The 27147-nt window shown below is 34.6% G+C and overlaps 1 protein-coding gene across 2 annotated transcripts; it reads left to right on the forward strand.

Annotated features, from left to right (window-relative positions):
• Positions 1 to 235: 235 nt before the first annotated feature.
• On the forward strand, positions 236 to 26829 carry slco2b1 (solute carrier organic anion transporter family, member 2B1). 2 transcript variants are annotated; one of them, XM_088639370.1, is made up of 15 exons: positions 236 to 331; positions 4826 to 4926; positions 9799 to 9936; positions 10368 to 10530; positions 11492 to 11719; positions 12557 to 12655; positions 13884 to 14014; positions 17362 to 17461; positions 18334 to 18498; positions 20206 to 20395; positions 21886 to 22042; positions 23783 to 23952; positions 24904 to 24968; positions 25955 to 26075; positions 26225 to 26829. In XM_088639370.1, exons 2-15 carry the CDS (start codon positions 4840 to 4842, stop codon positions 26433 to 26435), a joined length of 2025 nt encoding a protein of 674 aa, XP_088495496.1. In that variant the 5' UTR covers positions 236 to 331; positions 4826 to 4839; the 3' UTR covers positions 26436 to 26829. The 2 variants fall into 2 exon arrangements, with proteins under 2 accessions (XP_088495496.1, XP_088495497.1); XM_088639371.1 differs by having other exon boundaries at positions 273 to 331; positions 4831 to 4926.
• Positions 26830 to 27147: the final 318 nt, after the last annotated feature.

The raw sequence follows: 27147 nt of genomic DNA on the forward strand, positions 1-27147 counted from the left end.
TTTAGATAGAATGCTAATGCTCCCACAAACTTTATTGCAAATATATTGCAATGATTTGTAAGACATAAGAGTAAAAATGCAAACATACAAACCATATCACCATATGGCTGGCAGAGAAAGTATGATCATAAAATGATTGCATGACTGAAAGACATTATGTGTTTTAGGAAAATGTAGTAGAAAGTAGCTCAAATTCCATGTAAATGCTTTGTCCCGCCCATTTCCTCTTTTGAGCAATAAACCTCCTGCTTCTCTTCAGAGTTCATTTTGGAATTCCTTCTTGTAAGAGTCTGAAGATTGCATTATCCAAAAAGGGTTTTCGTCAACTACTGTAAGTTTCTTGCTATTACTATTATTGGTAAATTCATTATGGTAATAGTGAAATCACATACTGTATCTGTTCTTTATAAGAGTGTAGCAGTAGAAACTGAAACATTTGTTCTTTACACCAATAAATTGTAAAGAAAATGTAATTATTTATGTCTGCACAATGCACAGCTGTAAGTGTTAACCAATCACTTGTTTTACAAGCTGATGTTTGCATTTGTTTTCATGAAAAAGGAAAATCTCTTTTCTCCTTAAGCATAGCTTATAAACCAGCAACCACACAAATGCAGATATAATATATACTGTAATTCAGCAAATTAGTTAATCTTTAAGCTTTAAAGTTTCACTTCAATATATTATTTACCGTTATAGCACTTTCTGTGGCACACATTTTGCTTCTAGTTCATTGGTTTCTTCCTCCTGTTTGTCTGACTGAAATTTACTTTAAAAAAGATTTCACTATAACTATGGATCCAGGCTCACTTATGTGGGAAAGATTCAGTTTTCTTTATGTGTTCTACATTTTTAAAGAATGAGATATGTTTTTTCACAGCCTGTTTAGTAATATATTTGTGCTTAAACATTTAAAAATGAGTTTAGGTAATTAGTTTCTCAAATAATGCAAAAAGTACAAAACCTGCACTAGAAAAGAACTCCGGCTGTTGACTTTCTATTCTATATAACCCACGTACAGTACCATTCAGTGCTGGTTTTCTATTATTATTTCTCTTGATATTGTTTCTATTGTTTCTAAATATCAGCTTTGCTTTTCTCAGTAATAGTCAACAGTGGAGGTCTTCTATTATTACAAGTGAGATGTTGCATTTACTCATGAAGCATGTACTGCAAAGTCGCTGACACTGTGTTCTGACCCAGAATCGCCTGTCACTGTGTATTGAGACAGTTCTGAAGGGTTCTCTTCTCGAGGATATAACCAGATTTACACCTCGTCAGTTCTTGCTCTTTCATGAACATATTACTTTATGCCATACTGTAAGTGCACATCTCCACTGCTGCTAGAATACATTTTTCTAGGGGTCTAAAATCATCATCTGAAGCCTTTTGAAAAGTGTTACAGTATTGGTGCAAATAAGCTGATGTTCAGTTCAATTAGGTCAGCAGAAATGGGAAGAAAACCTGCTATTGGTTGTATGGTATTACAGTATATGTGTTGATGTATGACCCTAGATCACCAGATTGATTTCTTTTTCCTGATGATCTTCATAGCAAATGCTCTAGAAACTGCAAGAGAAATGGCTGATAAATCTGATGAAGTGAAGTCACTTAATCCTCTCCCATGCCTTTCCCATCAATTTCACCATGTTGGATATCAGTTTAACTTTTGCCCCTAATTACAAAGGTTTATCCATTTCACTGGCTTGGATTTTCACTTAATTCTTAGCTCTCTTTCCTTTCAAGGGTTCTCTCTCCAAGTGAACATGAATTGAAGGTGCACATTGTTTAATTGATAATTTCTCAGTTAACTGACTCATCTTTCTTTGCTGTAGAGTCTTATACACTCTATAAGAATTTGCCAGAGATTGAATTTAGGAAATGAATTGACATAAACCTCTCTTTTATCATTTCTATAAATAACTTGAAGATGTTATCATGCTACCAACTTCCAAATAAGATTACCTTGTTTTCTACTTCTGCTTTACAAAATGGCCACACGTGAGTTTAAAAATGGTAAAATTACACCTTACAATGGATAAGAACCATTTTTATTGCATTTATAAAATAGAAAAGGTTACTTTCTACAAATAACTTCAGGGTAAATTGCAGATATCCTTAAGGATTAGATTACTCACATTCAATTAACATACAGTAATGGTTGTTTTTTATCTAATTAATGCCGCTTTCTTATCTCTGCATCAAGTTAAAAATGAATCAAGTAAACATTTAAAAATAACTTTTGAACTCAATTAATGTTTATTGCCTAAAGGTAATTTTTTATCCTTGAACCTTTGATCCTTAATCTCTTGCCCTGAATTTTTAAAAGCCTTTATGAATTTTGTCACACTTTTTAATTGGCTCAAAGTACATGAGTTACTCCATTTGGAAAACCATGAGAACAAAAAAAAAGTTACAAATGAGAAGATGCCATTGGTCATCTACTATAAATTTGCTTTAAGTTCCTAAAAGGTCAAATGGGATTTATTATTATCGTATCAACCCTATACAAATTTCTTAATTTGAGAACAGTTTGAAAGTTGCTTGAAACGTAACCTATTGGACCTATGCAGAGGGAAAAAATGCTTACTGTGGGAATGACTGATAAAATGTCTTTCTCACCTGTTTCTGTTCATCATAAATTTATCAATGAGTACATCAAGTAGCTGGGTCAGAAATAAGGCCACACTTAGAAGAGGCAGCATAATGCACTGTATGCTAGGGTTATTGGAAATAGTACCCCGAAAGAAGGGAGGTTTTGACTCTCAGGACTGACTGAAAAAAATAGTTAAAAGTACAGTGTAAACAATCAGATAAAGTCATTGATTAACACTGGAGACTTACTGTAGAAATGAAATCTGTCAGGCACAGTGTTCCTCAAGGACCAGAGTTGGGAACCACTGATATTGTTACTTCTGTCAGAATAGGATATTCCTTTAGGTGGGAATGTGTATTATTAATCTTTGAATCTAGAGCACTCTTCACTATTTTGTACTGTGGAGATGGAAATTGAACACAATTGTCTAAATAAGGTCTTAATTGTGCTTTGTTCAATTTTAATATAGCATCCCTTGAATTAAAGTTTTAAGTACTGTATATAGACTATGCAGTAGCTATTATTTTAAATGCTAAATAGACTGTTTGATGTCGATTGCTTCCCTTCATTGTCAGAAATATGAAATTGATCTGTCAGCATAAACACTGTTTTTGCTACCTGTATGTACCCGCTGTTTTGCTTTGTAATTAACTACTTTACTGACTTGTAACTACAGTACTGTATGTTCCAAGGACTTGCTTTAGTTCTTAGTTAGGCAAGATCTGCCTGGTCTAAATCCATGTTTATGATCTCCTTGAATCATACTGTATTGCCATACAGCTGAACCTCTAGTTTAGGTGTCATGATCATGTCCATACTATTACATGTGATAGAACTACTGTATTGTTATACTTTTAGGCCTATGATTACTTGATTCAGTTTTGTCTCTCTTTTTCTAAATGGGTGCTATCTGTCCTGAGCAACTATTGAAAGAGTTTTGCCATTGGTTTATGAATAACAATCTGATTCTGCAGCAACTCATTATGATGCTCAACACTGAGAAATCCACGGAAGGATAAATGTCATTGTAAATTGCTAATTCTGCCTGTTGTTAGGTCATATAAGCTTTATTTTGTATAACTTAAAATCTTGTATACCCTATATGAATGCCATGAGAACATTTTACAAGAACAAAAACATTGTTTTCTATTTATTTTAAATAGATCATATATTTTATTTGTTATTTGTAACAGTAAAATGATGATTGAACAGAATGTAAGGTAAATCAAAGCCTCAAGAAACAAGGATAGACATATATTGTATTACAAATTAAAACAGTTGCTCCCTTACCATATATCTAAATCAGGTAAAATATCCAGAGAGTTACTAAAAGTTCAAAGAGTATAATTTTCCAGTTGTATTTAAAACCAGAATTACCATATGTTTTTATTTTTTTTGCTTTTGGAGATGATTTCATTGCACAGAGATAGTAAACGTGATCAAATATACATTTCATTCATTACCACTGTATATTGAATTGATATTAAACCCCATTACTTTTAGAACACATACTGTAATCCACTTTCTTTAGAAGTAAACTGCTTCATCTTACAGCTGAATGTGATTTAATTAGAAAGCGTTTAAATAATAATGCATTTAATGTTTTAGACACATTCTCCTTTTATGGTGCATGTGCATGTAAAGCGTCTAAAATTGTAAAATGCATGCATAGGTGTAAAAGGATAGCGTGCAATCTTTCACAGGTGTTGTGTAAGAAGCCTTGAAGGCACTGAGTAAGAAAGAAACTATGATGTCACTGGAATCAAATAACAAGTGAAATTTGTTTTCGATTTGAAACATAATGTGCTAACTAAATATAAAGGTAAAATGCCTAATTTTAACTGGCTGGAGAGATTTTTGTAATATGCCAGTTTGAACATATGCTGGCTCTTCTACCTTAAATGCAAATAATGAATTGTTATTTTTAATTGATTAGTAAATTGATTTTTTTTTTAATTTTGGCATAAAATGCCTACTTTAGGCATAATAGAATAGCAAATTTACCACTTTGCCACCTTCCTAAGGGATGCTCTTTAGGACTAAGCCATGCAAAGACATAAGTTCAACTGAACAGTTTGGATTATGTGTTCCACTCTGGAGTTAATCATTTTAGGCCATTTTACTTTCTTTGAAGGCTGTGAGAGGGTGCAAAGTACAAAGATAAGCAATATCCACACAGGGCAAACAGATGTCCAAACTCATTCTTTCCTTTTGTTGTTTTGATTGAAGAAAAGGTTGACAACATGACTGCTGAAAACCCCCAGAGTAGCAGCCCTGCTGACCAAAGAAGACCAACGACACGATGGAGAAATCCATTTTACAGTATAAAGGTAGAGTATAAAAATTTAGCTTTTGGGAGCACAGGAAGTGTGAGTGATCTCATTTAATGCTAAAAAGGTAACAACATTGGAATCTCACTCTATAATATAGAATATTATAGAGTACCCTAGTATATAGGGTACTCCATGATATAATATTATAGGTATATAGTACCCTAATTCTGTTTAGGTGGAGCAAAACTGTTCTAAATATGAGCCAACCAGTTTGACAATATAACATTACTGACACTCTTTCTATTCTTGCTGCAATAGGAATGGAAAACGATTAGTTCATTGTTAACAAACTTTGGTAGCACACTTACAGTACACACCCCAATTTTGAATCCTTCCTCTTCACTTGCATGACTTTTTTTGTGGAGTCGGGCTGTTGTAAGATCTGTGAATACAGCTTATTTTGATTTTGAGAAACCCACCCCCTAAGGGGTAAATACGCTGGGAAAATAACTTGCAGATTTAGTTCTTCTTGAGCTGAATGCAGGGCTGCAATTAATTTGAAATCGTTGAGGAGAGTTTTCAGCATGACTGTGTTTAACTGTGTGTACTTTTTTTGTAAGATACTACTAAAACTGCTCTCATTCTGCTGTCCATTGTATAACAGTCACTATGTCACTGTATAAGTATAAGTATGAGTCGCTGTATAAGTCACTAACTTGTTTCGTAATGGGAAATACTGTATAAGGAAGTCCAGATTAGCAATTTGTGTTTAAGGTTTTCTTTTATACTGTATGCTTTGAAATCAGGTTGCACGCAGTTAACATTGCTGCCTTGTAGTGCTGGACCCTGGGTTTATTTCCCATATACAATTTGTATCTTCTCCCCATGCTCAGATACGTTTTTGTCCAGGTGCTCTGGTTTCCTGTTATAGTCCAAAAACATACTGATGGGTTGATTAGTTGCTGGGAAAATTAACTCTGAAGTGAGTGTGTCTGTGATCTTTCTGTATGGTGGGATGATGTCCTATCCAGGGTGTATCCTGATCAAGATCATGTTGCTTGCCGGGATAGGCTCAATCTATCCAGTGACCCTTTATTGGATAAATAATCTAGAATTAAATCATTGCTAGATAAATATTTCTATATTATTAGAGAACAGTGAAAATATTGTGCTTATTCTATTTCACTATACTAAAAATACATTTAATTCTTACTGTACACAAAAATCTACTTTTAGAGCTAGTCGTGTCATACTTAAGATAAAAGCATATTTATAGTGCTTAGCTTTTATGTTTAAAACAACAGCTGTCCTAAATGCCATGTTCGTGGTAACAAATTATTTAAATATTTACGAGATGACACGTATTAAAATGATTAGAAGCTCTTGTTAAAACTGTGCTTCTTTGTGAGTCAAGAAAAGCATTAAATTTCTTAATGGGAAATACTGTCTTACATAAAATGTGGTATTATATTTTGCAAAGTGAAGTACATTAGGCTTGCTTTAAAAAACTCCACTTTAACCATATTTTTGCATATATGTTTGAGATTTTTATGTACTGTAGTTTATAAGGTCTGTTTAACAAATAGTATACAGTGTATGGATTAACATTTCCAACAAACAGTGAAATGTTAGAGTCTACACGTAAGAGTTAATTTTAAGAAGATGCACATATCAAATCACTGGCAATAAATAAAGTAAGATACCATAATGTTTCTTGTTACTTATTTTGTTTCTGTCTTGGATTCAAAATTGCAGGTAAATATCCAATTAAATAAATGTACAGTTGTGAGAAAAAAGTTGCGAACCCTTTATAATTATCTGGATGGTTCCTTAAATGTAAGATATGGCAATGTAAAATGTTGTGTGTGTTGTTTGTTAAATAAGACTGTCTTTATTTATTATTATGGCATAGCTGAAGATCAGATCACATTTTAGGAGCCATTCATGCAGAAATCCATATGAAACAATCAACGGTTCACAAACTTTTTCTCACAACTATATATGGGAAATTCAGCTTGTGCTTGGAAATTCTCCAGATGTAGGTGTCCTTTCCCAGAAACCTGATACTATAAGACAAGGAAGGGAAGCCATGTGTTTTGCATCATTGAAAGCATGCATACGTATTTTTGTTATTATTTCCTGAAAATCATTTTTGTGCAGGATCATCAGTTCTGTGTGGCCTGTTGATTCTTGAAGGACAGTTTTCTGTTTAGACTTTTATTGACCTCGCAATCATAGTTACAGAAACTTATCAGAAGAGATTAATCTAAATACCTATTTTCTTACTGAAGAAAGATACTGTACAGTTCTAGTACGTAACTCAAGACACCTTCTCTTTCCATATTCCTGTCAATATATTACTTAACCAAAACTAAACAGTATATCAGTGGAATAAAAAATCTTCATTGATCTGAAGCTGCAGTACCATTCTCTGATTTTCAAGGCTTTATATGCTGCAGGTTTTACACTGTGTTTCCTGCCCAGAAATAAACATTAGAATTGTTTATGCCAGAAAATCTTTTGATCTTAGTAACACATTGTTGAAGGGGGAAATGATAAAAAATGGAAAGCCTCTGCTCCTGCAGTGTAAATTTACACATTAAGGTACCACTGACATGAAATCGTAATTTTAGTGACAGTGTCTTCAGGTGATAAATATGGCAATAAGGCAATACGAATATAGAAATGTGTCCCATCTAGCTATTTTGTTTGCTGGTCAGTGATTGATTCAAGGATCAAAACTAAAAATGCTCAATGTGCAGGGGTAGCTCATTCTAGACCCTCAGAACCTTCTGTAGCCTCCAGATGATGTTCTTCAGTTGATCTTGTAGAGGTCCGTTGTGCAGACTTTGTCAATACCTTTTTAAAGGATTATAAATACTTCAATTTTTCATTAGAGAAAAAGATAATTGACAAAACATATCTATTACATTGAAAATAATCATGAACAATCTAACATACTTCCCTGACTATTCTAAGGGCCAAAGAAGTACATTGAAAGCAAGGCAAATTGTCTTAGAAAGCAGAACATCCCAAAAATCTGTTTAGCAATGCAAATGATCATATTTTAATCAGGATTCAAAGAAGAAGTAGTACTTTTAGTCTCATATTAGTGTGTGCGTTAGAATTTTTCATAACTAGAAAATGCATTACTTCTCCATGATCCTCTTGAAAAGGGAACAAACACTAAACGAGCTCAAGGTTTAGACTTGGCACTTTATGTGTAACAGGAAACACTTCTTCATTGTTACATTATTTAGTTGCTAAGAGGTCAAACATTTTACCATATGTCAATTAAATAATGTACAGTAGCAAAGGGACTTCATCTGAGTATCTTGTATTTCTAATGATTGTTTTGCAAATCAACTGTAATTTTAAGGAAAAAAACTATTAAAACTGGAATCTTAAAACAACATGGCAGATTGTGGTTTAAGAGAATTGGGATGTTTGACTCATAGGAAATATTATTTAAATGAAATAAGCTTAGTCAGTATTACCTTTCCCCGAGTTGTTGAAACACAGACAAGAACTCATGACGTCACTAAACTTCCTTTTTAAATTTTCGATTGTTTTCATGTGTTTCTTAGAGGATTATTTTTTTTCAGCAGACACTTAAAAATAGTTTTCTAATACGGCTTCTGCCACCCTTTACTGTTCTGCACACATTGTATTAATGTACACGTCTGTATTTTCCTCAAGATTTAATGTAGCATAAACAGAGCAAACATCTGGTGCACAAATAAAAATAAAATAAATTCGCCACAAAATGGTGCTCTTAATACACTCAAGGAGTGCATCAAGTGACCTGAAGTAAAATGATTCAAACAGTGGCTGCAATAATTTATGGTTTAACTGGTAACAGATATGCAAAAATATTTTTTTCTTACAGAAACATGTAATGGTGAAATGTGTTGATTTTTCTCAAGGACTGTGTTGCTTACATTTCTTTCGCATTTAATAAAAAAAATGTAGCAGAGTGTTTGAATGCACTGTAAGAGAAATGAGGTCATCAAAAGCTGCTTTTAACATAGTGAGTTTCAACAGATGCATTTCAAATTGCACTTACAATGTGTATGCCTTGTGTGATATACTACTGTACATTCTCAATACATTGCTCAGTGGTAGCTGCACCCACTTGCTGCATGAAAGGCAGATGAGACTTAGGGCACTGCAGGCAGCACGCTGGCAAGAGAACAGAGCAGTGCTGCGCACAAGCAGACGGGTCCTACAGCAGGCTAGGGACTCTGGGAAGCAGTGCTGGTCAAATTCATGGTTGAGCAGGTGGGGGTCAGGCCAGTGAAATCATAAAACACAGTCCAAAGAACAATGGGGAAATCTGTAAGACAAGATTTAAGCATGACACGCTCTAGGCCAAATTAAGCTAGGTAGAGATACTGAGCCGAGGCATGATCCTGAACAAGGTAGGATCAAAGCCGAGGTCAGAATTCCAACAAAGCATGGAAGAGAAAGAAAGCTAGGAAAGCTCAAAGATAAAACTCTGTAATATACTGTATCTCTGAGAAGAGTCAGAGAAGCCCTTAAATATCCCGCCTGAGGAGGAGAGGTAATAGTCTCCAGGTGATCCAGGTCACCAGGTCTGTCAAATTGCTGTCAATGGCAACCAGTGCTGAGTACTGGATAGATCAGTGGCTGGCTGCCACACCAATGTCAGCTCACCCCACAGAGCAGCAGGAGCAAGCGTGGCAATTGGTGAGGGTGCATTAGTGGTAATGTTAAAAAGCAGGGAAGAGGTGGATGCTGCACATTGGTGGTGGTGGAGGGGAGTCCCCATTACCTGTAAAGCGCTTTGAGTGGAGTGTCCAGAAAAGCGCTATATAAGTGTAAGCAATTATTATTATTATTATTATTATTATTATTATTATTATTATTATTATTATTATTATTCAACCTGTTCCATTTGTATTACAGGTTTTTGTCTTCTGCCATGGACTTCTTCAGCTAGCCCAGCTTCTGGTCTCAGGTTATCTAAAGAGTTCCATCTCCACAATTGAAAAGAGATATGGACTTTCCAGCCAGACATCAGGCCTTTTGGCTTCCTTTAATGAAGTAAGTATAGATGTACAGTATATATACTTTATCTTAGGTGCACTGTACCAAATAATTTTAAAAAATACTGTAAAGCTTAAATAACATTTTCATTGATTAATGGATTGTAATAGCAGTGCACTGCAGAATTATTTATTGACTTCAGACATAAATCATGTGATACTTTTCCTCCTACGGAAGTGAATAGAACTAATCCTCCTGATACAACTACTGTTCATAAGACAAACTGTCGTAACACGATTGAGGAACAAGTCTTTAGTTGTTTTTAGCTTTAAAATGCTTTGTTTGAGGGACAGCTGCCTGACCTTATGGAAGAGGAAGTCTGACCCTCACTGCTTCCCGATCAAGCAATAGGATATTGCAGTGGCAGTAGATCCAAGTCTACATTTTCCACCAAATGCCTTAATGTTCGATGTGTTTTTCCATTTCAGGTGGGGAATACAGTGCTGATTGTATTCGTTAGCTTCTTTGGAAGCAGAGTGCACAGACCACGGTTCATTGGAGGTGGTGCTTGTATTGCCAGCTTGGCTGGGATTCTGATGGCCTTACCGCATCTAATCACTGAACGTTACGAGTATGACCAATCCATTAATAGTGAGTTAAAGCACTGCTTGTGCTGTGTTAGTCATTTGTTTTCTCACAGGTTACTGTACTAGAATGAACTTTGAAACTCTCAGCTGAATATGTTTATTTACCCTATAAAGAGGTGTTTCTTTTTTTTTCTAATACACTGACATATTAACTGCAGTGGGTGTTTCTTTTTAAATATGTTGACATTAACTACTGTACAGTGCTTTTTTCTTAAATGCACAGCACAGGTACTGAGGAAACAGAAAAGGCAAACAATGAAGGCTTGTTTGAAGATATAAAGCATGAAAGATTAGAAAACAATAAACTTATTTTCACCTCACTCAGAACTAAGGCACTTATTGTACTATGTTGGACTTCAGGAAGTGCAATATTTTTAGTGTTATCAGATTGCTCTGTCTTGGCTTTAGGATAATGATATTAAAGTGGTCTTTAGAATTCTATTTCATGATTATTTCATGATTGAGGCATAACTGTTAAACAGAAATAATTTTAAATCTATTTCTCTATTTCTCACTTTATTATATGTAAAAATCAGTTTCTCTTTGAATCTTTTATTGTAGTATTCTGAAGTTATTTGCTCTTTTCAATGTTCTATATCATAAGGCTAACATTCAACATGAGAAGCTCCTTGATGAAAATATTATCCTTCAATTTACTGTGGAGAAATAAGATAAGGACTCCAGCAAAATAGATTATAAATGAGTCTGTTCTGTTTAAGATTACTCAACCTGTTAGTGCTATTTCCACCCACAGTGCATAAATGTCAGGTAAAATGGATTACTTTTGTGGGTGAACATGCAGCAAGGTTTGAAAATTAAATAAACATCGAAAACATCTGCTTTTACATTTCATTACTGAGTGAAATCCAAGAAATGTGATACAGTTGTTCAATAACTAATCTTCATTTTAATATGGCTGCAGAACCTTCCTACAAACAATAAACTTAAACTTTTTTTTTCTGCAGACCACGACAACAACAGCACAGATATCTGTCAACTGGATGCAGGATCCTCACATATGGAACAACCTCATCACAACTGCTCTGCAAGGAAGGAGATTGGCCATGAGAAGGTCCTGCCTATTATGTTTCTTGGCCAGCTGCTATTGGGAATTGGTGGCGTACCAATACAACCGTTTGGTATCTCTTATATAGATGACTACGCAAGCAAAAGGAATTCCCCATTGTACATTGGTGCGTGCAAATTCCAACATTTTTGTGTAAAATATATTGTGAAATTCAGAATACAAAATGAAACATAAAAATGATTAGATGTAATGTGTAAACAGTACATACATTTTTTGTTGTTTTCCATTCAAACCTTATATATTTTTTAACATATATACTGTATATGCAAATATATGACAAGAAACCATAGATTTCACATGAAATATGCACATATTTAATCAAGAGGTGCACAAATGCCTAGATATCCCAAAAACCTGCTTTATATACCACAGTCACATGTTAAATATTTTAGGATTTAATGAAATTCCCAGTTTTACATTGATACAGTTATACTGTGTATTTTTGTGTGTGTGTATGCAAAGACTAAGAAACTAAAGTCTTCTGTTAATCGTGAAGTCTAATCTTCTTTTTTTAATGCTTGCAAAACACATAGTAGTCACACTTGTTTTATAATTTAAGTTTCAGTTTATGGTTTTCATTAATAGTTAATCTGCATTACATGGAATTTTAACCAAAAGTGTTGGAGATCTAATCTCACCCACTCCCTCTTAGCTCTTACTCATTGTACATCATTTTTGCATCCCCCTCTTTGCCCTCTCTTCACCCCTGCAGAAGCTCATTAAAGGGAAAAGGGGATGTTTACAACAATCTTATTTTTATGGATAGGTAGTCATTCTCCTTAGACAGACAAGTTACATCAAAAACTTTTTGAATCATGTCTCTTCTAAATCTAAATTTGAGTTTGACCTACTGTAGTAACTAAACTATTAATAGTAGTTTAAATAAAATTTCAGGAAAAATACAACTTGATTAAACGTTTGTTGTTTTATTCTTCCTTCACAGGAATACTCTTTGCCATCACAGTTATTGGGCCAGCTGTAGCCTTTTTGTTAGGATCCTTCATGCTCCGTATCTATGTGGATATTGACAAGATTCCCTTTGGTAAGCAAATGCAGAAAACAAGCAAATGGAAAGATTAAAATTATCTTTCTGATTCTAGATGCAGGGATTATTTACACTGAGATCGTTATCTAGTAAATAATGTTCTTGCCTTAGAAGGGAGGCATTCATTAATGGAATTTTATAATGAACATTTGTGGTCCAAGACAACTATTTATACTGTACTGTATATGGCACTGTCCAAAATGCATGATCATTGGTATTCATTGTTAACCCTACCATAACGAGGTCTGTATGTGATACAGTATGTTCGGTGTCTGCAGTTATTCATTAACAGGAAAGAATACAAACCTAAAACATTTCTCTGGATTCTTAGTGCAAAAGACAAACCAAAGACAAGTTCACTCAAAAACCACTCTAAATACTGGGGTATACCGGGCTATTTATAAACAATCATAGGCAACTGAAATATTATGTATAATATTCAATTTTGTTTCAAGATACTATAATCATGAATCTATAATGCTATACATACTGTAGCAGAACCCATAAATAACTTTTATATATGAACAATATCAAAAATTCTTACTTCTGCATTTTCACTGTATACAAGTCAAGAGCTCTGTCTCACTGAAGCACTGGGCATACTATCATGAACACTCTGCACTACCTTGAAAGCACACTGTCTTTACAAAATAAAGCATAAAAAATCAGAGTAATCATTCCAAAAGCACATTAACCTAGGGATAAAGTATCCTGCAACTCTGTCCAACTGTTGATAACAATAATACTGTAACAAATGATGGTGTCACAAGGGAGTTTAATAGTCTCATTGGTCATTAAAAGTCCCGCATTATATCTGCATACAATACATGTGTTGACTTCCTTTCTAAGGGTGATGACATTCTTACTTGTAAAGAGATCTCACTCTGGTAGAAGTTTAATTCCAAAAAGTATTCCAGAAAAGGGATTCATCAAGTTCATTTCGGCAATTTAAAAAAGTATTTCTGTCCACATTGTTTCTAAACTTATGAATTAAAGTTATGAATTAAACACCAATGGGCACACCTTGAGTAATTGGTAGTAATTTAAATGCAAATGGTATGTTTGGGCTGCATATTTAAGTGGCCTGTGATTTTAGTAATGAGTCATTCACATAACATAAACAAATGGAAAGATAAGCGCAGGTGAAAAAAAAAAAACTTATGTAAGAAATGTTCACAGTGGGGACACAGAAAGATTCTTTTGATACTTCTCTTTTTTTTTCCAGATAAAATAGTTTTAAAAAATGATGATCCCAGATGGGTGGGTGCATGGTGGCTGGGCTTCTTACTGGCTGCGTGTCTGCTTGCCCTGGCATGCATCCCATATTTCTTTTTCCCACGTGAGATGCCCGAAGAGGTGAGAGCATCATGTGTTTGAATGCCAACAACCATAGAACAGAACATTTACCATGACAAGCTTGTGCTTTGATGAAGCTGCCATGCAAACAATTATATTTTTTGTTATTAATGAAACTGTTTTATCTCTTCTCCATTTTCTTACGGCTTCTTCCAATTCGTGGTTGCAGGGGATGGCACACACAGACACAGTCACAAACACACACTCACACCAGGGCTAATTTTCCCTGAAGCCAATTAGCTTACCTGTAAATCGATAGACTGTGGGAAGAAACCCCTTAAATTTATTATGGTTTCATGCTACAGATGTATTAGTATTATAGTTACTGTTATGTAGCACTGTAAAGAAAATGGATATTCATAAACTTTATCTCAGTTGCATTAGCGATTCAGCTTCAATTTAACAACTGTCCTTAATTGCACAGATGACGTTATTGTTAATTACGTTACACTATTGGAAACAATTGGAAGGCTAATTATGCTATATAAAGGCAACATAATGCTATCCAAGAATATACTGTAAGGTCATTTACCATCCTAGTGTAGTGTTTTGTTATTATTATCTATAATTAATCTCATACGTGTGTGGGCATTTAGCAATATGCATTGTCCCAAAGATTAGTTATTTTTCAAGGAAATTTGGAGTGTACCTAATGTTAACTCTTCATAAAATCTCTGCTTTCAATGGATTTTTATGTTCAAAGTCGCTCTTAACAACACTGCAAGGAGGAAAAGTTGTGTTCTGCTTTGGTTTTTCAGATTCCTTTGATTAAAGTACAGTATTTCTGCCCACCAGACTAATTAGTTTATTCTTTTACAATCATTTTTCTTATACATTAAAAAATGTATATAGCACTTGTTTTGGAAGAGTTTTGACAAGGTTAATTTAGGCTTTCTTCATCCGAGTCAGAAAGTTAATGCTGTATGAATGGAACTATTAGGAAATGGTGTGATATACAGTACAATGCCATCAAGAACACGAAGCTTATTTGACTTTGTTGAAACTTGCCGTTCTGTCTATGGGCATAATTCCATGAAAATGACACCTTCATCTCTCTGCATCAAGGTCTTTGACATCAGAAGTATTTTATTAGTCTGAATGTTGCCAAATTATTGTGTAATTTTTACATCACTGCCAAAATTTAAAGAAATCTGTTTTTGATACTAACTGTGAGAACTAAACAGAAAATGTAGAAAAAAATTGAAACTAATTTCTTAGCAGTTTAGTGAATGTCCCAAATCTAAGATAACCCATTAAAAGCTGTTCATTTCCTGAAGGGTTATGATAACCTTAAAGGTATACACCAGGTGAGCAAGGCAAGACCAACAAGAATTGTTGTCTTCTTGTCTTGTTCAGAAGCCAAATACCAAAGTGTTGTTTTGAGTGAACATTCCCATGGTTCCAATTTAAAAAAGAATTTGAAAAATTAAAGTCTACTTTTAACTTTCAAAGTGTTCAGTTTGTTTCAGTTGCTTCCGGAAAGAGACAAGGTTAAGTTGCTAGGAACTGGAAACATTTTTATATCCTATTCTGTAGACAATAATGAAGGAATAAAAATACGTCTCACTTAGATAAGGATTTCAAGTGCAGAAGTGAAAAAATATTGTAATAATACTAAAGAGGACATGTCTGACCCAAGATTATACTGTGATGCTCTTGACAAATGGGCAAGTTACAATCAAACCAATGATTTTAACTATGGTTATTAATGTTACTTACTGTAAATCACCCAAAAAAAAGAATTTGTATCAGAAATTTTATCCACCCAATGAAAAGCATTGCTATTATCTCAGTAAAGTGAATGGGAGTGATCCTCGGTTTTGCTACTGTGTACAGTATCTCCTAGTCCTGGGAAAATAATTGATTTACGAAATTGAGTTCATATCATTTATTCAAAATGTTCTAAGTTGTTTTATTTTACAACACCAGAAATGTCTCATGGAGAGCAAAAAGACAAAAAACAAAGACAAATTCCTAATACAAGAAATTGTGCAGTTTATGGCCAATAAAGTGATCTTATCTCATACATGATATGTGATATGTGATATGTGATATGTGATATGATCTTATCTTATACAGAGGTGGGATGGCTTCCTACAGCACAGATACTGTATCTAATGTTGTTTTTAGTAAAATTGAAATGTAGTCCCTGAAAAATTCCAGAGCTAAATACAGTAGGTTTTAGTTATTATGTTTTTGCACACAATGGCCTGTTTGAAAGCAGCCCTAGTTTCTTTTGGTGGTCAAGCACTTAATGTCCAGAGCCACATGCTCTCTTCAGCCAGAGAAACAAATTCCCTTCTTCCGAATTAGAATATTTTTAAAGCATGACTTGAAGGTTTTAGTCATTGAGGTCAATAGGAATCTAAGCAGAAAGGTAGAGTGCATCCTGCAAGCTTCTCTTTTGTATTGTTCTCATTGTTCTCTTTGCTGGGAATTACAGTTTCCTTCCCACTTTTGCTGGTTCTATAACAAATGGGAATTTAACAATTGAATTAACACAATTCTCCACGGAGAAATGGGCTGGAAAAAATGGGCTTTCATTGTTTGTAACAATGGCATTTTCACTGAAGATATAAAAAATACAATTATGAGTAATACAAACGTGTTTTGAGATATGTGACAGATATAATTATAAGAAATGGAATTATTGAAGTATTTATGAATGCCTCTTGGAATAGTATTAATCTGAGAAATGCTAATTAAATGCTAATTTTATAGGGTCAATTTTTTTAAATAAAAAATATTTTCATTAAATAGCAAATCCCTATTTTGTATTTGTGGAATAATATTGGGACTATTTAAGATAACACTGAAAAAGACATAGCCTTATTGTTAAAAGATAGCATTATACTGTAAATAAATGAACATTCACCCCATGTAACAGGTGAGGAATAAAACATCACTCATCATGGAGCTTGTTTCTACACATTAGATTTTATGATTCTGTTGACAGAATAATTTATTATTTATTTATTGCTAATGGTGAATTAAATTAGCATTTTCAGTCATGCAAGACATTCACCTTTAAAGCACACATCACAAATTTGGCAAGAATAATGTTTTGTTTCAAACATAATACAATTTAGAATCATGGTAGTAATTGTCTTGTTATGCTAATATACATACTGTGACACATGTTCAGATACATACTACAAGACTAGCAATTGCCAAGTAGGGCAAATACATTAATATTAATACATTACAGTAGTTGTGTAATGCAGCTGAATTTCCAGTGACTCAGAAACACAGTGTTTCCCCATTAAGAAAACATCTTACTGCATCACAAGAATTGATTATTTGATCAAAATGTTTGTGAAGATTCACAATGTACATCTCTTTTAAAGCAATCTACAGAGAGCACCATGGAAACAAGAAATTCAGTTCAGGAAAAGAACTCCAGATCTGACCCACTCAAAGAACTTTCACTTCCAGAATTCATGAAAAGTAAGTTGTTTCACAAAGTGAAAAATTATGTACAGTAAATAGTATGCAACCATAGGAAATGTATACCCTGGTGTGTTTGAAATGGCAAATGGCACGCGGAGACACTTGTGCTGTACATAAAGAATAAGTGATTGTAAACAATTATGGAAATATACAGTAAGATGGACAGTATTATAAAGGTACAGTAAGTATGCTGGTAACAATGTTAGTGAAGAAAAGCAATGACGATTTCACTTCTGAAAGAGAATAAATCATTTAAAATATTTAAGCATTACAAATCTTATGTAAAACATTGGATTTTTGTAGTGTTTTGCAGATAATTTCTTCTAAGTTTAGGTCAATACATTCTCCATGTTCCCTGGGACCATCTTATTAATGAACCATGCATATCTGCACTGCACACTCTACAAATCTGATTAACAGGAGGCAAATACGTTACACGATGTTTCCCATATTTGGCTCATTAAATATGTTTTTACGTCTAGCATTTGTGGAACATATAGAACATATACTTTAGAACTAGATGACAGAAGGTTCAACCCCTGTGTTTTTTTGTCAGGCAACAAAGATCAATTTTAGATTTATGACTCATAACTGCTGTGCTAATGTTTTGGGTGGTGGTTTCTCTAGCTGTTTCATGAGTCTGTATGTCAAGACAGAACTAGTTCAGACTTTGGCATATTATAAAAGATAAAATAATTCTTTTCACAAGCATAAATGCTAGAACTCAAAGGGATCCATTGTACAAGTCATTATAAGTGGACATTCCTTTTTTAAATTAACTTACAATTTGTTCATGTGTGTTGAACCCACTGATTAATTTTCACAGTCCTTTGAGCTTAATTTTAGATGTAATTCTCTTTCTGCAACAGGTTTCCCAAAAATAATGCTGAGGACTCTTAGAAATCCCATATACCTGCTGGTGGTTTTGGCACAGGTAAATCTGTCTGCCATGGTAGCAGGACTGGCTACATTCATGGCGAAGTTTCTGGAGAAGCAGTTCACCAAAACAGCATCATTTGCAAACATGATGATAGGTAAGCAGAAAGATATGATTTGTGAATAAGGGAAACTGTACACCTTACCCACCCATTACAAGGTAATGCAGACCCAGTGTTTGATAGAGGGTTTCCATTAGGTAGAAAAAAAGCATGTGGTATACAATACAATACAATGAATATAATTATAGTGTTATTAATTTCTTTAGATACGCGATTCGATATTATATTCCCTTTTAATCAAATTCTAAAAGTATACTAGTTGACTCCGGTATCACGTTAGTTAAAGACTTCGATGCTTAAAATGTTTAGGGAGAAATGGAATACTGATGTGTATTTTTTCTTTAAAGTACCGAGACCAGCCATATACTGTATGTTTATGTTCCAAAATTAATATCGTTTATGGCCTTCACACGCTTTACAGTATGCTCCTATGCTTTTTATGCTCAGCTACTAAGATTTCCCTTCAGTGGTAAAATTCCATATAAATATTCAATACTTAAACGGGTACAGTAAAGACATTAAATATACACATACATACTGTATACAGTACAGTTTGCATACAGTAATATGTTTATATTCCTAAATCAATCTCTTTTATGAGCATGTGAAAGGCATGGTGAATCGGAGATTCTCAAAAATTACTGTACTTTGCTTGATTGGAAACAAATGCGTGATTGGGAAATGATGTGGTGTTACTTTTACAAAGACGGTCAATTAAAAAAAAATGTGGAACAGGGCAATACTTTGAGTTTACAGCTTGTCCAAGGTCATTCATTATTAATACTATTAGTAATATCTTCATTAAAGACTTTGATGGCGACAGCTCAAACATGAGAGGTTGAGCTTTATTAGCTCCACCTTGCGGAAATTCCGGATACTATTATTTTACTTGAGGTACTATACGAGAATTTACGGTAACTCGCGGTAGACTGCGTAAACCGCACCGGAAAATAATGCGGTATCGCCTGCTCATTTTGAATGGCTGCATCTGTACAGTAGCTGAATATTGGATTTGTGATTTGTAATTAGCAGAAGCACTGACAGACTAACCCTCTGAGAAAATTACTAACAAGAAAATCCAGTCATTTGTTCAGGATTGTGGGTTTTAAACTATAAAAGGATGACAATACAAATTTTGTAAGGTTATAATTGCCCTTTTATTCACCAGGACACAGTGTGATGGGACATGCAAATAAAATGATACTCTAATACAATGATTCTCACAAACAAATTAGCAGCATGGCCTGATTGATAGCAGGAACAATGATCTGCGTGTGGAAATTTTCATCTGAAATGTTTAATTTTTACAATATTTTCTTGGAATTTGGGATTCAAGAGCAGGTTGAGCTCTGTGATTGCAGGCACGTGTGCTGTTAGACAGGGACATGCTTGTCATAGATGCAGAAAACAGCTTACTATGGGGCTGTGCTGCTAGTAGTGGCCTGTTAAAAGACAAATGGCTTGAAGGTGGGCAGGTCAGATAAACCTGCCTGCACTCTCTCACTGCTCCCTCCCCATGTGCTGTTGCATGGTTTACAAATCAGATGGATATAACAAAAGAATTTGTGATTCAAAAATTAAACAGTTAAAAATTCAAAAATTCAAAAATTAATAGCAGTTAAAGACAATTTCAAAACCCTTGTCCCGTCTGTAAGTGTCCCTGTGAATGCTTAAAGTCATGGCTATAAATACAGCAATATGGAAAGTGAACATTGAGAATGTTTCTGTGTTTCCCTCCATCAGGTGGCATAAATATACCTTGTGCAGTGTTGGGGATTGTTGCTGGGGGAGCAATCATGAAGAGGCTGCGCATGTCTGTGAAGACCTCAGCTTTGATGAGCACCTTTGCTGTGTTTTCTTGTGTCCTGCTGGCCATCCCCTTGCTCTTCCTTGGATGTCCAACTCAAAAAGTGGATGGTATTTATCCCAAAAGGTAAAGAGTTTTCAGCCTGTTGTAGTTTATTTTCCAGTCTGAATCCAGTGGCTCTAATCAGCACAATCTCACATTTTCTCTTTTAGAATACAGTGCATATAGTTAATGCTTTGCATATGAAAAGAAGTTTTCAAAATAATACATTAATAATACTGTAAATACTTGTGCTTTATGTACTGTATTTGTATTAATACAAATTTCCATGTACAAGAATTTCAAAAGCATCTACATGTCTTTGATGGATCACTCAATTGTAACACACATTTGGGTGATATTCAGCAGCCATTTGACACATTACCCATTGAAATGATAAATTATGTTAAATGTAAGATGTAGGTACACTATAGTAACTAAGTGGAATTAAGCCAGGACACTGGCCTTAGTTCAATTAGGACTTTTAATATCTGTCTTACAGCACAGTGTCCCTATTCACTGAACTGGGACGTTGTATCAGTAATTGAGTCCAGATTGCAGAATGCCATTTAGACTATTAACACTGCTTGCAACAGCAACTTGATAATATCTTAAAAATATACATTTATGTTATGATTCTAATCCCCAAAAGAATGTTAAAAGCAGAAACAAGATGGCAAAAGAAATGTTTTATTAGCTTATCAGTGTAACAAGGGACTATATACATTATGCATATCCTACTGTATATACTGACATAAACAGAATTTCTACTTTTTTATTTTGTTTTTAATAACATTACTTCTGACTTCTTGTTAGTGTGATTCTTCTAGCTGCATCAACATTCTGAAGCTTTATGCTTTATCAAGACCCGCCACATTGTTGTGTAATGTTTTATTGTCTTTAAACACTTTTCACTGAAAAGTTCAAATCCCTGGCTGTAACAACTTAGTACTCTCTCATTGTTAATATTGAAAAATTCTTAGTCATTTTGTTAACATGTTTTCCTTGGATTGAATTGCTTTTTCTACACCATAAGACTTTTCTCAAGAAACTAAAATGGAAATGTTTTAAAAACACTTTTTATATTAAATTTATGAACTGAGCCCTATGAAAATGCGCTCTAAATAAAAGACATTAAGTTATTTGCAGGCAAAACCCAAGCTTACTATGTACTATATATGACATTGTAGAAATGTACACAGGTGTGGTAAGAACAATAAAAAATGCATTTCAATTTAATATAAATCTGAAAGGTTATAATGGCTTATATGGTTTATATATGGCTTATAATGGGTTTATTGAGGGCTGTAGGCCTGTTTTTTTATTCTCCAAAGTAATTTCAAATTAAATCAATCAGATAATGGGCCCAGACCAGTATAAAGTATCTAATGTTTTTCAACATCTTTTTATAGCCGATTGATACTGTATACAGTATATCAAAGTAGATTCCTAGACATATTTCTAAGCTGTCGTATAGTGACATTAATCATGTAAAGTAAGTGGACCTTGGGTAGTACAACTCTTTGTGAGCATAGCCAGACCTTGTAACACACTTTTAATAACTTCTGCTTTTTCAGTAATGAGCAGGGATCCATGTCAACATGCTTCAGTAATTGCTCCTGCCAAGAACATGCATTTAATCCTGTGTGTGGTTCCAATGGTGTGGAATACCGGTCACCTTGTCATGCTGGCTGCAGGACTATAAATATGGACACAGAAGGACTGAAAGTATTAGTAAGTATCAGCATTGCTGTTTTGAATGATGGAACCATTCTCTTTTTTAGAGAAACTGTTTAGTTCCTGTGTGGTGCAAGCTGATTCTTCAGCGGCAGTTTTCATGTTTATAGATACACTATTTAATAATACCACCTTTCTTTTCTTGTTTCTGTTAATCTATTACTTGTCATCTGGTTTGTCATCAATCATTTATGAGATTTTAACAGGGTAGGATCTACACAACTCCTAGCCACACCAAGCGCTCTCTTTCAGACAATACAGCCAAGTGTAGCATTGCTCATAAAAAGATCCATATGGAACAGAATTCCTAACCAACACAGAAAATGAACCATCTTTCCATTTGATCCATTTTCTGACTGCTTATTCCAATACAGGGTTGCAGGGGAGCCAGAGGCAAGCTACAAACACAAGGCAGGATGCACCCTGGATAGGATGCTAGTCCATCGCAGAGCACACTCAGACAAAAACACAAGACACTCATACAGTACCAGGGTGAATTTTCTCAGAAGCCAAATCACACCCAGAGTAAACCCCCCTAAAATGGGGACAACATACATAGGCCATGCAGATAGCACCTCAGGAACTGAAGCGAGGGACTCAATGCTGCAAGACAGCAATACTAACCATTGTGCTATCATGCTGCCCATGAAAAAGAACCTCTTTAACTTTTGTTTCCCTGCAAAATGGCTAACTCCTCATAAACAATCTGCACGGTGTCTTCTTTTATAATGACACAGGAAATCACGGGAACTGCCAACCCCGCTGAATTTAGCAAAAATACTGTCTAAACATTGTTATTAATTAAAGGTCCTCAAAGTAGCAAACACGTCTTTCGTCATGTTCCATAAAGTATTTGCAGACAATTCTTTCCATGTATTAATATTTCCTGTAAAATCTCCTACCTCTCACTGAAAGTATTCAGTTTTCTCTTTTATACCAACATGTTGATGAACCTATTGATCATAATAAAAGATAAACATCTGATCTTTTGCACAAGATAAGACCACTTTATTGGCCCTATAAAATTTATTGTATTAGGAATTTGTCTTTTTCGCATACCCCAACTCGCTCTACATGAGACACACAAACAGGGAGAGAAGCTTGGGGTCAGAGCATAGGTTCAGCCATTTATATGGCGCCCCTGGAGCTGTTGGGGTTAAGGGCCTTGCTCAGGGGCCCAACGGAGTAGGATTCCTCTGCCAGCTGTGGGATATGAACCAGCAGCCTTCTAGCCACAGGAGCAGATCCTTAGCCACAGAGCCACTGCACCGCCCTCACTTTTTCTTATAATGAAAAAGCATGATAGCATGAAAGAACACATTAACCTGAAATATGGGAGCATCATTTTGACAGTTTTAAGCAAGAATCACATAATCAAGAATTAAGTACAATAACAGAACTTCTCAGAGGATTGCAAATACAATATGACCTTCTACAGAGTCACTACAATCATTTACAAATGGTCTGCTTGTATTCATTTTGCTCTGAAAAGGTACACAAAAATACCTTTGTGGGCTTACAAAATTTGTACACTTTCTTTTACATAATGAAAGTTATCATCAAGCATTCAGGCTTGTCTGGACACAGTGTTGATTGGAATGAGAAGATTGATTATGTTTTTTTTTTTAACTCATAGATAATACAAAAAAAGAAGTTACCACTTAATTACAATTTTGTCTGTGACCTTCCTTTCATTTTGCAACATACTGTACTGCAATTTTCTCTGTCTTGTAACAGAATTACTCTGGCTGTACCTGCATCTCCGTGCATCCTTCGAAAGACTATGCATATCCAGGCTCATGTGGGACAAACTGCTCTAATTTCTTCATTCCTTTCATGATATTATCAGCCTTAACAGGCTTTGTGGCATCATTCTCTCAGACTCCATCCTTCATGATGGTGTTAAGGTATTCTTTAATAGTTTTTAAACTATTGCAGTCATTACTGAAAGTGGTGCTATTTTGAGAATTGAACTTAACTTTTTTGTATTCTGTTTCTTTCTGTGCTTATAAATATTAAGTTTAAGGTTGCAGAATATGATATGTACTTAAAAGTACATCATAGCACACGAAGAATATGAAAGAGGAATGATTAGAGAAAAAGATAGGCATGATGAGAGGAGAAAACCTAGTTTAACTCAGTAAAAACAAAACAAGTACAGCATGAAAAAAAGAAAGACTGTCTGAAAAGCAATGTGTCATGGTCATGCAAGACCTAGAGAGCTTTTCAGTGTTATTGTACCATGCCAGTCATTTCTCCTACCAATCCCAGTATAGCCCACAAATAACCTACATCTCTAATTGATTGATTGTCTGTAAGGCTGTTGCAACTTAAAACAGTGTAATTATTCCTTTATTCTTGTGCAATGCTGCCAAGTCCTTATCAAAACAGCAAAACATACAGGCTCCTGCATGAAAGGTAAACCTTCTTTTATGACAGAAAAGTAAGAACATTTTGCCAGATCAATTCTCCTACAATTTCAGTTCCTTCAAAGGATAGATTTATTTATTTTTTTTTGAAGGGAGAAGTTAAATCTCACTTTTAATTAAGAAACTATTATTTGAATGTATTATCTAAAATGCTGTTAATGATGAAATACAAGTATTAATATGCCTTGACTTTAGCAAGGTGAATTGGAAACCTTCTCCTTATTTAAGGCTAATTTTACAAAATCTAATCATAATTCACTCCCATCCCAAGAGATCAACTTCAAGGAGACTTACTTATGCCTATAACTTTCGATAGCTGCTGTTGCTGCCAGTTTTTCTATATATTATGTACAGTAGCATTCTGTAGATACACGATTCCCGTGATTTCAAATCTTGCTCATGTCTACCAATGTGTCATGTCTTGTACAGGACAGTTCCACCAGAAGACAAATCCTTGGCTCTTGGGATTCAGTTTATGCTTTTCAGAGTGCTGGGTGAGTAAGAAAGGAAGAGTTGTTTAAAAAAATGAAATTGCTGCCAAGAACAACTGGTTGTTTTTGATGTCGGTTTTTCATACTGAGGAAATATGATCTGCATGGACAAGTTATGTGGTGCTCTTCATAGGAAGAAAATACAAACTGGTAAATTGTTGCAATTCAACATTCCTTATGGGCAGATCAATAAATCTCCATGATTTTAAGCATGACGATGAATATGTTTTTACCATTTAAAAGAGATGTTCACTCAACCTAAGTAGAAGAAGCAGAAAAGACATAGGAGAAAGTGTTAGGAATTTGACGTAGAGTTTCTCCTCATTTTTTTAGGGAAAGTGTTTTAGATTATAGAGCAGAGTCTCTACTTTTTGGCTCCCTTGACAAACAAAGCAAGCAATGACATGTCTGAAGGTTTTGTTTATGAGCTTCATGCTCTGTAACTAGGATAAGCAAAGTTGAACCATGTCACCGACTAGTGTATAGGATAGACACTAGATAGAAAAGATAACTATAAGACAGGTTAGGACATGAGATGGTTTGGAATGGCCCCTACATAAGGTTTAATTTCATTCTTTAGTTTCTGTGTGTGTATATATTGTAAATTCCCACCCCAAGAAAATCAATGACTGATTTAGCATGCAGTGAGAGGAAGAAAGCATGTCTTATGCACTTAAAACACGCATGGATCAATGAATCAATTAATCAGTCTCAGGCAGACACTATGTAAACAGTACTGTAACTGGCATTTTTCTGATGAAGTTCATGAGTTTATGGATTTTTTATTCCATCCATAGGACAGCAGATGGCCTAATTACAGTTAGTATTTTTGAAAGCAAATACCTAAGTACTGTATAATTTCACTGAATAAAAAAATATCTTTAAATATTCAATTTCCTTTAATCATCCAACATGGTAAAAAGGGTATTCTCAGTTTTGCTATACTGTTTCTTAAAGAAATAGTACTAACTTATCATCTGTTCTTGAAGCTTGGATGCCTGGTCCTGTTTTGTATGGAAGTGCCATTGACACAACATGTATTCTTTGGGGGAAAAACTGCCAAAAGAAAACTTCTTGCCACTATTATGACTTGGATCTTTTTAGGCACAGGTAAGAGCCTTCACACTGCATGGAAAGTACATCTATACTAAACTCCTAAATGAGCAACTGTGTTGCAGAATAGAACAAGTAAATTGTCTTCTTCTGTAGAAAAATATATAGCTATTAATTATTTTTCTCCCTGAAATTTTGTCTTCTAGGTATCTTGGACTTCAGGTATTTTTTGAAATTGGTGCCTTTTTGTGCTTCCTGATGGTGTTTTTGATATTGAGAAACTTAAAATCTCTCAAGGAAGAGAAAGAAAAACAGGCAGAAATGGAGACAAAGGAAAAAAGCCTTGAAGCCATCAAAGCTGTCAAGGAGCCTTTAATGGACAAGTCAAGTGAGAGCAACACACCACAGAAAGTGTGAAAGACAGGATAAGACACCTCTCAAGACCTCTTAAATTTTCTTAATGCTCTAATACAGGAAAGAGAAAACTGATTTTTCTCCTGCATTCCACTTGAAGAGTTCAGAAGAGTTCTTTCCTTGTAGAACCAGCTGAGCTTGATTTGCAGTTGCAAAGGACAAATGACAGATGATTGGTAGGTAAAAGGTGGCAAGAGGACGACATGTATTGAGAAAATGTTCTTAGCAGCCTTACTTTGGGAGTGCCACCTTTAGGCCATTTTCCGTTTTTTTGTTTCTTCAAAAATCTCCTCCTTGGTTGTGTAACAGCAGTGATTTACACACAACTGAAATATACAGTATAAACAAAACTGTATGGATGTGCACAGAAACTGAAAATAAAACATATTATATTGCACATGTACATATCTGGAAACAATATAGCTACAGAAGAAAAATACTACTTCTATAAATCATAATTAGATGCTTTTTTTTAAAAGAAAAGTGATAAAAGTGTATGTCTGCTGCTTGCCGGTTTAGGATCCGGCTCTCCCATCACCCTGATTTGGATAAAGCAGTTAGAAAATAGATGGTTGGATGTTATAAGTCCATACCCGAGTCCTGCAAAATAATGTGTCAGAGTGTTGATGCTGAGGAAATAAAACAATAATTGTCAGGCATTCTACATGAAAAGTGCATTACAGGGAAGATTATACTGCTGATCTTCAGGTTCAAT

Source organism: Lepisosteus platostomus, chromosome 7, assembly GCF_059453375.1.
Source record: "Lepisosteus platostomus isolate fLepPlt1 chromosome 7, fLepPlt1.hap1, whole genome shotgun sequence".
NCBI classification, from domain to species: domain Eukaryota; kingdom Metazoa; phylum Chordata; class Actinopteri; order Semionotiformes; family Lepisosteidae; genus Lepisosteus; species Lepisosteus platostomus.

Excerpts from the sequence above, each read along its gene's own strand:
- slco2b1 (XM_088639370.1), top strand. The coding sequence starts at position 4,840 with ATGACTGCTGAAAACCCCCAGAGTAGCAGCCCTGCTGACCAAAGAAGA. Across the intron at positions 18,499-20,205 it reads ATTTGCAAACATGATGATAG|GTGGCATAAATATACCTTGT; the intron begins GTAAGCAGAAAG and ends TCCCTCCATCAG. Across the intron at positions 22,043-23,782 it reads CAGAAGGACTGAAAGTATTA|AATTACTCTGGCTGTACCTG; the intron begins GTAAGTATCAGC and ends GTCTTGTAACAG.